Raw genomic sequence first — 13,135 nt, forward strand, 5'->3', positions numbered from 1 at the left:
ACCCCCATTCCGCAAGCAGCGCTGCAGCCTCAATTTGCGCCTCCTCAGTCAGGCTGAGACAGCAAAAACGTAAGTCCTTCACTTGCTTATCGTGTACTCCGTCCACCGTCCAGTGGGACGTGTCATCGACTTCCCATTTGCCCCTGTTGTGAACCCATCAAACTGCAGTTTAGCGCAGATGCACCCACTTGGCCATCAATGTATGGACGGCAATTCGGCGGCTGCGCAATGAGACACCTCACTTTCCCACTTTCAGGCATCAGGGCGACTTTTGGTTCCTGGTGATTGATCCACGGTTCCAGTGATGCCTCAAGCTGGGGAATATAGCGTCTCCACAGTCAATCGTTGCTGTTCTTATCACCTGAGGAGTCACGACTGACTGACCGATCGCCAGCAGGAACCCCCGACCACGACTCCCTTTATGAGGGGCAAACACAATCGCAATCCCTGGCTTGTCTCAGTCTTCGAGCCTCCTGACCACACCACTATTTAGACACACATTACCGATTCCGTTCAGCGCCGACAGTCATGAAGTCAGCGGCATCCACTAAGCTCCCTAACGGGCACGGTAGCCTCTACAAGGAGGTGCGCTTCTCTCCTACGAATACACCGATCAGACGCACGCACTCCGTGCCAGGCGATCATCCTACCTTGAATCCCGACCACGCTCGCAAGTTAGAGATGAAGCAAGAGACCGTGCCAGCCTTGGCGATCGGTTATCTCGAACAGTCCCGCTCGCTTCTCGATCGCCAGCGCATAAACTTTGATCGCGAGAGGATTCTCTTCGCGGAGGAACGACAGCTGTGGGAGAAGGAGCGGGAACTGTTGAAGACAAGGATTACGGAGCTGGAGTCATTGCTGAAGAGTAGGGGTGTTGCGACCGCTGCGACCGTGCCACATGTCCACCGTACCGCTTCCGCCTCCACCTCCCCTTCGCAGGTATGGGAGGGGTCAAGTCCAATAAGTCGTCCCACCAGGGTCTTTCGTGACGAGGAGAGATCAGAGAGCCAGCTATCCTCGGTCTCGGAGCAAGGGGCTTCAGTGTTACCCGTCCCGTCATTGGATGCTGCCCTCTCACCCAAATCTCATGCAACTGATTCATCGACGAGTGTTCCAGTCCCAATAGAGAAGCTCGACAGCAAACTCGATGGCATCACACTCAAGTCATCGGCTCTACACCCAGACATCGTTGCGCGCGTCATGACACCGCCTTCACCTGCATCCAGAGAGCCATCACCCCCAACCTCCTCTCAAGAAAAACCATCCATGGACCGACGCAACAGCGTAAAGCTCAAATTGTCAGACCTCGGACCCCCCGATAAAAATCTCGTCAGAGATGCAGGACATACTCCAATGGTTGTCATCGACCGCGACGTAGACACGGCACAGGGTTCCCCCGGTGAAGCAGTGCAAGTCCTCGGAAACCCCCTTACTCCCCCGGTTACTCGCCTCCGACAACCCACCGAACGATCCGATTCATATTTCTCCGGCATCACAAACCTCGCGGACGATCCAGCCCTCAAGGGGCCGTTATCCCTGGTTAACGAAGAAGAGCATGACAACGACTTTCTGTCAGAGGTTGACCAGAAACTCCTGTCGCAGGTGAGACAGGTCCTCGGCCACAGTACCAAGGAGGAGACTATCGAGGAGGAACCTGAGCAGCCTGCTGGCCAGGGTCAGGGCGAGGAGGTCCCTGAGATCAAGTTCAAAAACACAACTAATTTTGGAACTGCCTTTGGGCGGCCGTCTATTTGATATTCTGTTCCTGTATGAGATTGACTTTTCCAGCTTCTACTTCGTTCCAACTTTTTATCTAAGACCCATCTTTGTTACATAGACAGGAAAACGGGCCCTGTTCGCTGCTCAAACAGCTCCATGAATCTAACGACTGATGACCATGTATGTACACGGAGAATAAACAAGATACTATGCTGTCATTTCTGTTGTCGGTAGTACCTGCTTCGATCATCCCTTCGCCTCCTCCTTGCATCTGTCTCAACCCCCATCTGCAGATCTGACACCTCTATACGTATCAAGGACGTCGATTTGTCTACCTTCAACATCATCTACACCCTGTATTCGTCTCTAGGGAAACAGTACGCCACTTGAGGGAAGGGCTCATCGCCATCCTACGTGGATGAGCCCTTGACGGTCGCCAGAGTAGAGAGCAGAGAGATATAAAAGGGTCGTTCCTCTCGCTATACAAGTACTCTCAGATCATCCATCAAATCATCCGTTCTTTACTCCATCTACACTTTCCAGCCAGTCCTACTGGCATCCATTCATTCATTATTCCACTGAACTACACTCTCTGACACTTATACACTCATTACCTTAACCAAACCTCCTCTGCAACGCCAGAGCCAACACCAAAATGACCGCCAAACTCAAACTCACCCTCCTCCAGCTCTCCCTGCTTCTATCTGCAACACCCATCCTCTCAGTCCCAATCGCAACCCCAGCGCCATCGCCATCGCCCTCATCATCATCAACAACACTCCCAATCCTCAACGTCCCAATTCCCCTCTCATCTACCCTTCTCAAGAACAACGCCAACACCCTCATTCGCAGACAATCAAACACAAACTCCCAGGGAAACGCAAACTCCAACTCCAACTCCTTCACAAACGCAAACACAAACACCAACATCTTCATCCCCGATGGCCCCTCTCTTAGTGACAATGATTACTTCTCGCATACCTTCTCGGATGACTTCTCGCACTCGCACTCGTACTCGCAGTCCGGCCCCGGCTCTGGAGAAGGAGACGAAATAACAGAGGAAACAAACACAAACACAACCGAAGACGACGATATCTACACCGAGTCCGGCTCAGACACCAATATCTCCATCCCCGACGGCCCGAGCTTCAATTTCGGTGATTCGTTCGAGGAGGGGTTTGAGGGCCATGAAGAAGAATCTTCTACCACTTCTACGACAACAACTCCTGTCGTGCCTGAGGTGCCCGAGGTGCCCGAGGTAGAGGAACCTGAGGAGCCTGTCCCTGAGACAGAGACGGAAGTCCCACCTGCTACGCCAGAAATCACACAGTTCCCTCCTCCACCTCCTTCACCTCCTACTACAGAAGAAGAAATTCCCGAAGAGATCCCAACTGAGGTCCCTACACCCTCTGAGCCACTCCCGCCAGCACCGACTGAGTTCCCGCCGGCTGTGGATTCATACACGCCTGTTCCTATTCCTGTTCCTGGGGTTCCCGTCGAGAATGGAAACGGGGGTGAGGGTGAGGCTCCTGTCACTCATGGTCCTGAGACCCCCGTGTCCGAAGATTCTGAGCAGGAGGAGATTGGTGCTTGCCCGGCTCCTGCTCCTGAAGGAGAGGGTGAGGCCGCTGCACCCACTGGTGTTGAGCCCGTTACGCATGAGCCTGCTGGCAATGTTGGTGCTGAGGAGCCGGTGAAGGAGTGTGATTGTGCTTGAATTACCTAGAACTGAACTGAGTTAGTTGGCTTGGTGTGTTTCTGCCAAGGATACTATGGTTGTTTCGGGTTATAGGGTTTCGGTGGTTATTTCTTCCTTATAATTCTTTGCTTGGGGGCTATTTTTCATTTTTCATTCTTTTTCTTGCATGTCTAAACAAAGGCTTATTTTAATAACGTTAATAGATGGGATATTTTATCTTATGGCAATCTTCGATAGCTTAATGTAATCTTGTGTTTACTGGGTTTCCTCTTACCTGCCGAAGTAATGATGCTTTTCTACTGCAAAATATATAGTTATACTAGGTGAAGAGAAAGTGGTAGGACGTGGGTACTGAAATGTTATCCCACACCCATTACCCTCAAACTCGCTTCCTCTAAGCTACAGAGAACAACCGATATCGAATCCATAAATTCAACATAACTCAAATCTAAATACCTCGCTAGCGTAACAGAAAAGTGTCATCTCCGTCTATAAACACCCAATCCCCAAGCCCCCCTAAGCACCGCCAACCCCCACGCCATCCCTACACTATCCCTCACAACATTCAGCTTGCTCCCGCCAACCTCCCTCCAATCAACCGGAACCTCGGCGACGGGGATGCCCGCGAATTCAGCAAGCATGAGCATCTCGACGTCGAAGATCCAGCCCTCGGAGTGCATGTTCGGGATGATAGCCGGTAACGACGCGCGGCTGAACAGCTTAAAGCCGCACTGGGTGTCTTTTATGGAAGCTGTTGAGGGGGGCGTGAGGAGGTAGAGGGTCAGATGGAAGGAGTGCATGAGGAAGTTGCGGAGTTTGGAGCGCTGTTTTCAGTTAGTTTGGTCTTGGGGAGAGAAGTTTGAGAGAGTAGTGGGGTGCGAGGGGAAGGTATGTACCTTGACAACAGCCTCACTCCCAACCATATGCGCCCTCGATCCCACGGCGATTCCGCGGCCGGATTTATCCTCGACCGCTTTACAAGCCTGTACGAGTTTCCCAAGATCCGCGAAATTCGTCGCTCCGTCCGCGTCTGCAAAGATCACATACTGCCCGCGGACATGGCGCATCCCGTGCGTGACGGCTCCGCCCTTCCCTCTGTTCTTTGCTAGAGACACGACCCGAATTGTACCAGGTGGAATATGTACACCCTCCTGTGTCCCTGGCGTCCAAGGCCCGGCGTGACCTTTCGGATGGAGCGAGAGTTGGTGGTCGCGCGCGAACGAAAAGGCCATTTCCTCTGTATTGTCTGTCGACCCGTCGGAGACGATGATGATTTCCCAACCCTTTTCAAGTTCTGCGAGGTTGACTGTGCTCCCATTAGCGGTACCGTTTGTGGCGTTCTTGCGCTGCCGAACTGGTTTCTCGTTCTCTTCGAGGTGCCCGTTCGCTAACGTCCCGTACATCCGCTCGAGATAGTTGACTGCCTCTTCTAACATCCCCCCTAATCGGTCTTTCTCGTTATATGCTGGGACGACGAGGGAGATGAATAGTTCCGGTGAGTCTTGGTTGTCCTGCCATGATGGGAGCGGTTGGGGTTCTGTGATCGAGCCGTCTTTGGCGATAGTGCGGTAGGTGGTTTCTTGAGGGAGGGGAGGGCGCGGGACCGGGGAGACGAGGTAGAGGAGGAAGTAGAGCTGTATTGTTAGTATTGTAGTCATTTAGAGGTGTATGCGAGCAATGACATACTGAAACGAGCAAGCCAGCTGCAGTCGCAAAGACCGCGGCAAAGACGATGTATGGCGGGATACTGGCGAGAAGCTCGGCGCAGTGCACGCAGGTATTTGTCCAGGCTGAGAGTGCCATTGTGATTATATATCAGGGTTTAGCTGAGCCCGAGAGGCTCTAATAGGCCGAAATCGAGATCAAGCGATTGATATCAGACAAGATAGAGCTATAAGCTCAGGGAACGAAGACAGGGCGCTCCCGGCTCGCCATGCAGGAGTCTCTAGCGCAGAATCAACAAGGCAAAGACGCAGGAGCAATTGAGCAGGCAAAGACCATCATGAAAGAAGATCATGGAATGAGGTCAGAGAGAGTGTGAGATGAGATGCAGAGGGGGAACTGTTCCTGACTGTCGCCAGCTTGTCCTTTTGGGGAGGTTGGCGGGTCTCCAGCGTGGTACGGGCGACCTTCTCCACCACCAAGACTCACTAACCTCCGCCACGCGCAAGTCTATTTTAGTGCGCTCGCTGACGATTGACGTCGTAAGCTGATGATTGACTTATTGAATTTGTATGTTTATTGTCTATTTTGCTAATATTGTAGAGATATACTCTTACACTGTCTGCAACATACGGGTTGTGGCTTCACATGAGGTCGTCAGCACCGATATATCCAGCCATCCACCAGATTGATTGCTTTTCTGGGGCATGTCTTATCGTGGTCTTGACCTTGACCTGAACCCCCTCGTTTTTTGCAATGGTGTTCCAGACCGCCGCATTTGACGCGTAGTCGTGCGGTACACCCCCGACACCTGGCCTCGACGCAGTAATTGTGAGCTACATTGGGGCGAGAACACGCAGCCTTCAGCTGTCAAATAAACGGCGCATAATCACTTCAAGTATCCTGCATAGCCGCATCAGTTCCCGGTTTCTTCTGAAGCCCCTTCCCGTAAAACAGATTATGTTTTTGAGCCAGCTCATCTAGCTTCGAAGCAAACTCTGTGGTCGAAAACTTCCTAGACGTCGCATCATATGTCATCCATCGGTTGAACTACACAAGTTAGCAAACAACATCACAGAAATTGAGTAGTTAGACGTACCGCTGCAAGCCTGACCCCGAGCCACAAACACCTATGCATCCGAGACAGATCTCTCGATGGCGGCTCAATATTCCTCCCATCGTCTGCACTCGGAGCGTTGATGAAGAATCCTTCGGGATATAAATGCTGACTCCAAGTAAGACCGCGGATCAAGAAGTCCTCCGCGAGCCATCGCTCCTCGCCTTGACTAGGAAAGTCGTCTCCCTCGACAAGGTCAAAGTCGGTGAAATTGCGGATTAGCGTGTTGAGGAACGTGACGATTTGCTTCCAAGGCACGACCAGCTCAACGCGCTTGATGCCGCCGGGGGTTTGCGCAAGGCACCAGAGGAAGGCGAGAGATGTGTGGAAGGATGGGAAGACGTTCTTATTCCCTATTTGGTCGAGGATGATTGATAATGTCTGGAAAGCTAAACAGGATCCGTAGAAAATGACAGGGGAACTGGGTTCGGAGTCTCGCGCGGCTAGGAAGTCCACTTCGACGGACTCGGGATCATCGGTAGGCGACCAGGACTGCTCAGGGGTGAGGTAGATACTTTCCATGGATTTTGGCTGGGAAGCAGATGCGAGGAATTCGGCTGGTAAGAAGGCGCCTGGGCTTGCGTATTCCATCACCGCAGCGAGATTGCATGATGTAATGTATACACCCTGGAGCTTGAAAGCAGAGCCCATTCGACCAACAGTCTGTTCTAGAAGTGATAGGAACTCGGTGCTCTTGGTGAGAAATGCATCTGAAGTATCTCCCGAGAACAAAAAGACATGTCCAGTCACAAATGCTGTCAGCTCTGGAAGTCGCCGGGCGGTTCTCGGAGACCTCAGGAGCGGAGTGAACAAGGGAACCAGACTTTCCCTAGTGTGAGTAAATGGCCGGGCACAAACAAGAGATTTGGTGTAATAGAATAGTTCTTGCACGATATCCGGCCGCGCTAGAACTGCCAGATGATGCTGGACCCTTCCGACCTCGGGATTCCTGTCCGCAACTTTGTTATACCAGTACCTCGCGATTCCGACCCAGATCTCCCGCTCGCCAATGTCGACGTCTTCGACAGCCATACGATATCTCGAGAGATCACCCAGACACTCAGTCCAGGTATCTTCAAATTTCGGCACAGTCTCCACCATAAGCGTCATCATCTTATAAGCAAAGTAAATAAACGACAGCATGAACTCTTTCTGCTCTGGAAGCCGACTGCGCAGCAACTCAAGCAGAGCATGAATTCCATGGCGCCACAACCTCGATGGCATGCCGTATCTTTCCGGTAGACGCTGAAGCAAAGGACCACCAAGTTGCGCAGCCAAAAAGAAGTCGTGGTGCTCATCCAGCAGGGTGCGGTGGTTCGCAATAACTTTCTCCCACTTCAGGCTGTCCATTCTCATCTGCGGGTCGGATACTTGCTTGACGTAGCCCATGCACCTCTTCTCCACCATCACCAACCCGGCATAGATTTTTTGAATCTCAATAAGCAGCTGCTCTTCTGTAACGGGGTAAGCGAAGAGTTGTGGGATGATCTGATCATAAAATGTACCTCCTTCAACCGCGTATATCTCCCCGGCGGACCGCTGGTCCGCGCTCAATCGCTTCGCAGACTCCTGGCCGTAGCTTGGGCCTTCCGTTACTTCCCCTGATGACTTCAAGAGGGAGCTTATGTCCTCTTTTCCGCCACTCGGCGTGACCGGGGATCGTTCTTCGTACGAAACAGGGCTCGAGCGGAATGCAGGGTGTGGTCGTGAGACGGCTTCACTGCTGCCGATATCATCTGTTGAATTCACGGAGTAGCGGAGTCGAGATTCGCTGCCGCCGGGACTCGCTTTCCCAGTCAGATTATCTGCAGCTGTCCGGCTGACGGGGCGGCTGCGCGGTGTCCCTGAGAGGGGTCGCCGGGAATTCCGCGATTGATGCATTTGGGGGTGATTCGAATGCGCAAACTCAGTAACTTGATCGCTCACTGTGTCCGATACATAATCTGGTGGCTCGACGGAGCCAGCCCGCGCGTGCGGGAAAGAGAAAGTGGTGGAGTGCTGTGCGCGGTTGGAGGACATTGACCCATCGTCCGAGATGATTCCAAGTGGTGTCTTTCTGGATAGCTAGTCAGACGGCTACAGAGGATACAGTAGGAAATATACTATGTAGTTTATGGGCTAGTCAGAGGGACCAGTTTTGGACTCACCGGGGCGAACTATTCCCGTCCGCGTCCGGGATGGAAGAGCCCATAGGATCAGGAGTCAGCTGTCTGGCAGCTGAGTTTAGCTCTACGCTCTCCCGGCGCCGCAGAGGGATAGTCTTCAAGCCAGCACTGGCATTGTCGTCGCTCATCGTTGTAGGTGACCCAAGGGACTGGAACACGTCATCTACGTCGGTCAGTGGCCTGAGCGCATCGAGTTGGACAAGGTCGGGGAGAATGCGCGGGAAAATGGTGAGATGAGAGGATGGAATCTATGAGTAGAGAGGGGCAAACACGCACGAGTACATTTGGTACTAAGTCAGTACAGCGAGAAAAAAAGCCGTCAGAGCGTAAAGTGGGATGTCGGAGACGGGCCCCGGGGGCGACTGTAGAAAATCAAACGATGCTCGGTGTTTTGAAGTGGACTGGACCCATGCGATGTGATGACATCAACTGTACAGGACTAGAAAACGTCTCGAAGGCTGAGAAGCCCAGGGATTATTAGTATTAGGGGTCTAGTCAATTTATAATCATCAAGAATAAAATTGTATCGGATTCGGGGGCTTAGGCAACTAGAGAGGATGAAGGTGTGCCTAGAAGTGGTCGATGAGAGCGGGTGAGGTCCCACTCACCACATGGAATAATCAAACGGATCTGAAGAACTGAAGAACTGATAAATCACTTTGACAATTATTGACATCCAGAGGAAAAAGCAAGCACTACCCTTTCTTCTCTCTTTCTCTTTCTGAAAACAGGAGATTTACCTCGAATGACCTCGGGGATAAGCCTTATATTCAAATTCAAGCAGAGAGGAGGAGTGGGATGGCATCTTGCTGGTTGCCTTGTGCACAGCCCTTCCTGCTAAAAAGGCTCTTTCCCGCTCTTAACCGTCACGAGAACATTGCCAAACGAGGTTGCCTTCTCCCTCGCACAAGAAAGGCAAATATCACCCAGCTGCTCATCACGGATCTCTTTGTTCTCGGACCTCGATAGTACTAGTATCCCTGATCTTCACTCCCTTGCCGACGTGGACATTGCCGGTCACAGACCCAGCACTCTTTCTTGACACCGCTTCTTTCCCCTTCCGATCGACTCGACTCACTAACTATCGGAAGTCAACTGCAGACAAAGGTAGTCACGGCTCAATACCGATCCTAAATTCCGTTGTCAGCGCCAGAAAGTGACTATAGGTCAGCCGCACCGAATGGCTGAGCAGCCGCCACCGGTAACTTAAAGGAGGCTTCAAAGTCACTCAACTTTCATCAATGTCAGGATACCCTTCTCATCGGTGGCTCTCTGTCTCTCGATCCTGGAAATATATGTGCCTATTCCATGAAGTTTAGGCATGCGCCTCGACCAGCTCACTCATGATCAGTCATCAGGCTGTGACATATGAGAGTGAGTCTTTGGTAAGTAAGGTAGGTACTGAGTTTTGCACCCTACCTCGGTCAAAAGGCCCGAATCGCCTGCAGCATTTGCGCCCCCTGCAGATCAGCCGCGAGAGGTTGGAAGCTCCGGATATACAAGTAACGTGAACCTTAGGTAATACATTGTTCGGAGTTCCACAGGGATACATGGATAAGAAGGTTGCCTTGTTGTCTATGGTCACATGAGAAATGCTGTCTATTTGTGTTAAGCTTCAAGAAAATAGGTATCATAATTATGCTAGTAAATTCAATCATGACACTCTCCGCAACCATAGGTGAATGTCCTGGTAACTCCAAAAAAGACAAATCTTCAACTGGGATATCTGGTAAAACCAATGGCAAACAAGTTTCATAATCCGAACGATACTCCAAAGGGAGTCTTGCCTGAAGATCTCTGGCGTAAGAACGAGAAGTGGGAGGGGATTTTCGCTCTCTGAAAATAGAGGATAGACCGAACCAGACCAAATAACGCCTTGCCATCTATGCAAACATGATCCATAGCCATAGTCCGAGGGTATGAATTAACTCAGAAACGCCAAAAAAAAGTGTCCTAACATAGTTTCGGGATGAAGAAGGCTAAAGTAGTCGCCTGATATGGCCAATTTATGGGAAATAGATCCGGTGCTGGATTCAATGATTAGCCAAGAATATACAAGGGTGTCTTTGAGTATATACCTTCTGCTTCACGGGCTCACGACACATTGGACAGGTTGATTTCTTCTGAGGACATCCATTGAACGACAGAATGTGCTGGTCCGCGCACCATCTGCAGAGAATGGCGTGCCCGCAAGGGAGTAAGACAGTGTCGACGAGCTGGCCCATACAGATCTTGCACTCCATGTTGACGGTTAGCTCGTCTGTTTCCTTGGGCTCTGGTCGGCTTTCCTTCGGCGTATCAAAGGCCCTCTTTGGCACGCAGATTTCCGAGCCGAATTCCCTGCCATGACCTAAAGCCCCATTGTATAGAGCTTGAACTTGGCTAGGGTGTACGTTTTGTAACAAGGCAGTCAACTGAGCATTCCGCTCGGCATTCCGTTCATGTGGCGACGTTATGATCGTCGTCCCCGTAGGCCTGTTGATGCCATTGCTAGGAACAACATGACTTCTCGAGCTGTGGGGCGTTGGAGGCTGTGCAGAAGGGATGTGATAACTCGTGGGCCGAGATCGTGCACGCGAAGCATGGGCGCTAGAGCGAGATCGTGGCGGTCCAGCCGATGCTGGTGGGGCAGGGGACAGTATGTTCACCCGTTGCTGCCGCCTCTGGTATACGCCAGCAGCAGATGCTCCAGACTGAGGAAACTGTGAGTTGCGAGGTGGTCGAATTGCTGTGCCAGAGTTGGCTGTGTGCGTTTCTGCAATTGCTAAGTGGGAGGGAGGGGGGATGGCTGAGCGATTCCGCACTTGTTGAGACTCGGCGACATAAAACGGCGGCATTACATATTGGGTTTCTGTTGGTGGTGTCGCTTGAGAGGCTGTGGGTAAGTAATACTGTGTGATAGGCAACGAGCTCTCAGGTGTATTTTCAGCCGAAGACTGCGCCAAGTTGGACCACTGACGTGCGACATTCTCGGGAGCCTCTGTGTTGGCGAGAGACGTAGGAGTAGTATCAACCATGCTCCGCGTATCCGCAAAGCTGGCACTGGTCATTGGTGGTAGACTGGAGTAAGGCATACTTGGCATTGTATTATGCAAAGAATAGTTCTCGTATGGCGGCATGGGTATACCTACAGGATAACAAAAGATTAGCTTAGCCAACATGGCTAAAATTGAGAATGCTCATACTTTGACTGCTCGAGCTCGATGGCACATATTCGTACAAGTGTGATGGGTCGAATACAGGCAGTGTGAGGTCGATATACTCACTGGACGTCGGTACGCTTGACACTCCAAAATTGATGTAGCTAGAGTCCGGCATGAATGATGGCTGGAATCCAGAATCCATCTTAGCTAGATTTCAAATCCCAGATCCTAGAGGAGAGAAGCAATGGCCTAACTGACCGCGGCCAGTAACAAGAATCAATTTCCAAGGTGTGTATCGGGAGTAACTGTCGAACGTTGGCCTATTATCTCAATAGTGCTGTTTGCTCCCAGGGTGCGAGCGGCTGAGTTGCTTTTGAGGAGCAGTGGCTAGAAGATTGTAAGCGGGGCCAGCAAGATGTATGTTATCCTGATGGCCTGATTCCGAAATCAGCAACTTTGCGCAGAAGGAAGTGGGCGTTCTAAGTCAGGAGAAACGAACAGAATTGGCTATCCTTGATTAATGGTAGAAACACAATAATCAACAATAAGCAGGTCTTGCTCTATGAGAAGAAGAAAAGTGTCCACATACCCAGATGCATTCCAGCTACTGTAATAATGCCTCTTATCTTGATGCTGGTGGAAGCGGAGAGGCCTCATCAACAATCAAGGAGCGGTTAGATATTAGGATATCGTAGGATCAAGCCGAGCGAAGACAGTTGAAAGCAGACTCTTGACGAAGATAATGTCTGGCCATACGTCGGAACCAATATTATTGGCGAGGAAGTGGAAGGCAAGGCGCCGAAAGTTCCCAATTTGCCTTTCCGTCTGTCTTTGCAGTAACGTTACCAGGAGAGCCGTGCGAACCACAAGGCTGATTTGAGTTGGCCGAGAGGCGATACAGGGTCAGAATCCAACTGGTTGAGCTAGTAGTTCCGGATCTGCTACAGCGTGACACTTGGAAGAGAGACAGAACGGGTCCAAGAGTCTAGCTACTAGAGTAAGGGAACTCTTGCAGCCATAGTAGCTCGAGGACAGATGACTGAAGGACGGTGCTTAGGAGTGAGGGAAGCAATATATAAGTAGAAAATCCGCAGGTCACAGATTAGGAGCAGTGGACGCATAACCAATACGCAGATGGCTGGAAGGCGGCTCCTCGGTCTGTGGAACTGGCAGAAGGGCAGATTGGACCAGTTTAATTGACTTTGCTATTCACTGCTGTTCGGGTCCTTTGTTTTGGCGCGGTGGATCGATTATACCCAGAGGCTCCAGGATCCAAAAAGTCCAGAGTCCAGACCCATACGGCAGGGTGAGAGTGAGGATGCAGCCTGTGGTGGTAATAATTCGCCCTAGGTAACAACTGCAGTGGAGTGGGCTCAAGCACAGCCGTCGACAGCCGAAGACTTTGGAGGTGCTCAGCCGGATGTCAGGGCGCCAGAGAGAAGAAAATCGTTGATGGCAGCTGCAGCTTGAGAGCAGGGAAGAAAGAGAGAAGAAGGAAAAAGATCCAAAGGAAAGGCAGGTCAGTGATCTCTAGCTTCTAGGCGAGGAACCCACCCCAATCATCAATGATCCTGGTAACTACGGACTTTCATTTGCTGGCAGGGTTGCGAGGTGCAGGGGAGGGGGGGGG

The 13,135-nt window shown here is 51.4% G+C and overlaps 5 protein-coding genes across 5 annotated transcripts; 2 read left to right on the forward strand and 3 right to left on the reverse strand.

Annotated features, from left to right (window-relative positions):
* The first annotated feature begins 340 nt into the window (after positions 1–340).
* On the forward strand, positions 341–2,065 carry BJY04DRAFT_14936 (uncharacterized protein). Its single transcript, XM_073708856.1, has one exon. The coding sequence runs from the start codon at positions 529–531 to the stop codon at positions 1,753–1,755; it is 1,227 nt and encodes a 408-aa protein (XP_073573969.1). The 5' UTR covers positions 341–528; the 3' UTR covers positions 1,756–2,065.
* BJY04DRAFT_14937 (putative cell wall protein) lies at positions 2,066–3,645 on the forward strand. The gene has a single exon (XM_073708858.1). The coding sequence runs from the start codon at positions 2,375–2,377 to the stop codon at positions 3,434–3,436; it is 1,062 nt and encodes a 353-aa protein (XP_073573970.1). The 5' UTR covers positions 2,066–2,374; the 3' UTR covers positions 3,437–3,645.
* A 214-nt stretch (positions 3,646–3,859) lies between these two features.
* On the reverse strand, positions 3,860–5,507 carry BJY04DRAFT_182995 (dolichyl-phosphate beta-glucosyltransferase). Its single transcript, XM_073710402.1, has 3 exons — positions 5,105–5,507; positions 4,315–5,052; positions 3,860–4,242 (listed from the first exon to the last, which is right to left on the reverse strand). The coding sequence occupies exons 1-3, from the start codon at positions 5,219–5,221 to the stop codon at positions 3,898–3,900; spliced, it is 1,200 nt and encodes a 399-aa protein (XP_073573971.1). The 5' UTR covers positions 5,222–5,507; the 3' UTR covers positions 3,860–3,897.
* Positions 5,508–5,974: 467 nt separating this feature from the next.
* Positions 5,975–8,490, reverse strand: BJY04DRAFT_206014 (uncharacterized protein; the record flags this gene model as incomplete). The annotated part of the gene is made up of 3 exons (XM_073713661.1): positions 5,975–6,130; positions 6,180–8,253; positions 8,345–8,490. The coding sequence occupies 3 exons, from the start codon at positions 8,488–8,490 to the stop codon at positions 5,975–5,977; spliced, it is 2,376 nt and encodes a 791-aa protein (XP_073573972.1).
* A 1,878-nt stretch (positions 8,491–10,368) lies between these two features.
* On the reverse strand, positions 10,369–11,436 carry BJY04DRAFT_215590 (C3HC4 finger protein; the record flags this gene model as incomplete). Its single annotated transcript, XM_073715511.1, has 2 exons — positions 10,369–10,389; positions 10,441–11,436. 2 exons carry the CDS (start codon positions 11,434–11,436, stop codon positions 10,369–10,371), a joined length of 1,017 nt encoding a protein of 338 aa, XP_073573973.1.
* Positions 11,437–13,135: the final 1,699 nt, after the last annotated feature.

This window comes from Aspergillus karnatakaensis (assembly GCF_047715665.1).
Source record: "Aspergillus karnatakaensis strain CBS 102800 unplaced genomic scaffold BJY04scaffold_11, whole genome shotgun sequence".
In the NCBI taxonomy this organism is placed as follows: domain Eukaryota; kingdom Fungi; phylum Ascomycota; class Eurotiomycetes; order Eurotiales; family Aspergillaceae; genus Aspergillus; species Aspergillus karnatakaensis.

What these genes read in the sequence shown, in the direction of transcription:
- BJY04DRAFT_14936 (XM_073708856.1), top strand. Translation starts at nt 529, where the DNA reads ATGAAGTCAGCGGCATCCACTAAGCTCCCTAACGGGCACGGTAGCCTC.
- BJY04DRAFT_182995 (XM_073710402.1), bottom strand. Translation starts at nt 5,221, where the DNA reads ATGGCACTCTCAGCCTGGACAAATACCTGCGTGCACTGCGCCGAGCTT. An exon ending in CAGCTGGCTTGCTCGTTTCA is followed by an intron (nt 5,053 to 5,104) that starts GTATGTCATTGC and finishes CTAACAATACAG; the next exon opens with CTCTACTTCCTCCTCTACCT. An exon ending in GGAGTGAGGCTGTTGTCAAG is followed by an intron (nt 4,243 to 4,314) that starts GTACATACCTTC and finishes AACTGAAAACAG; the next exon opens with CGCTCCAAACTCCGCAACTT.
- BJY04DRAFT_14937 (XM_073708858.1), top strand. Translation starts at nt 2,375, where the DNA reads ATGACCGCCAAACTCAAACTCACCCTCCTCCAGCTCTCCCTGCTTCTA.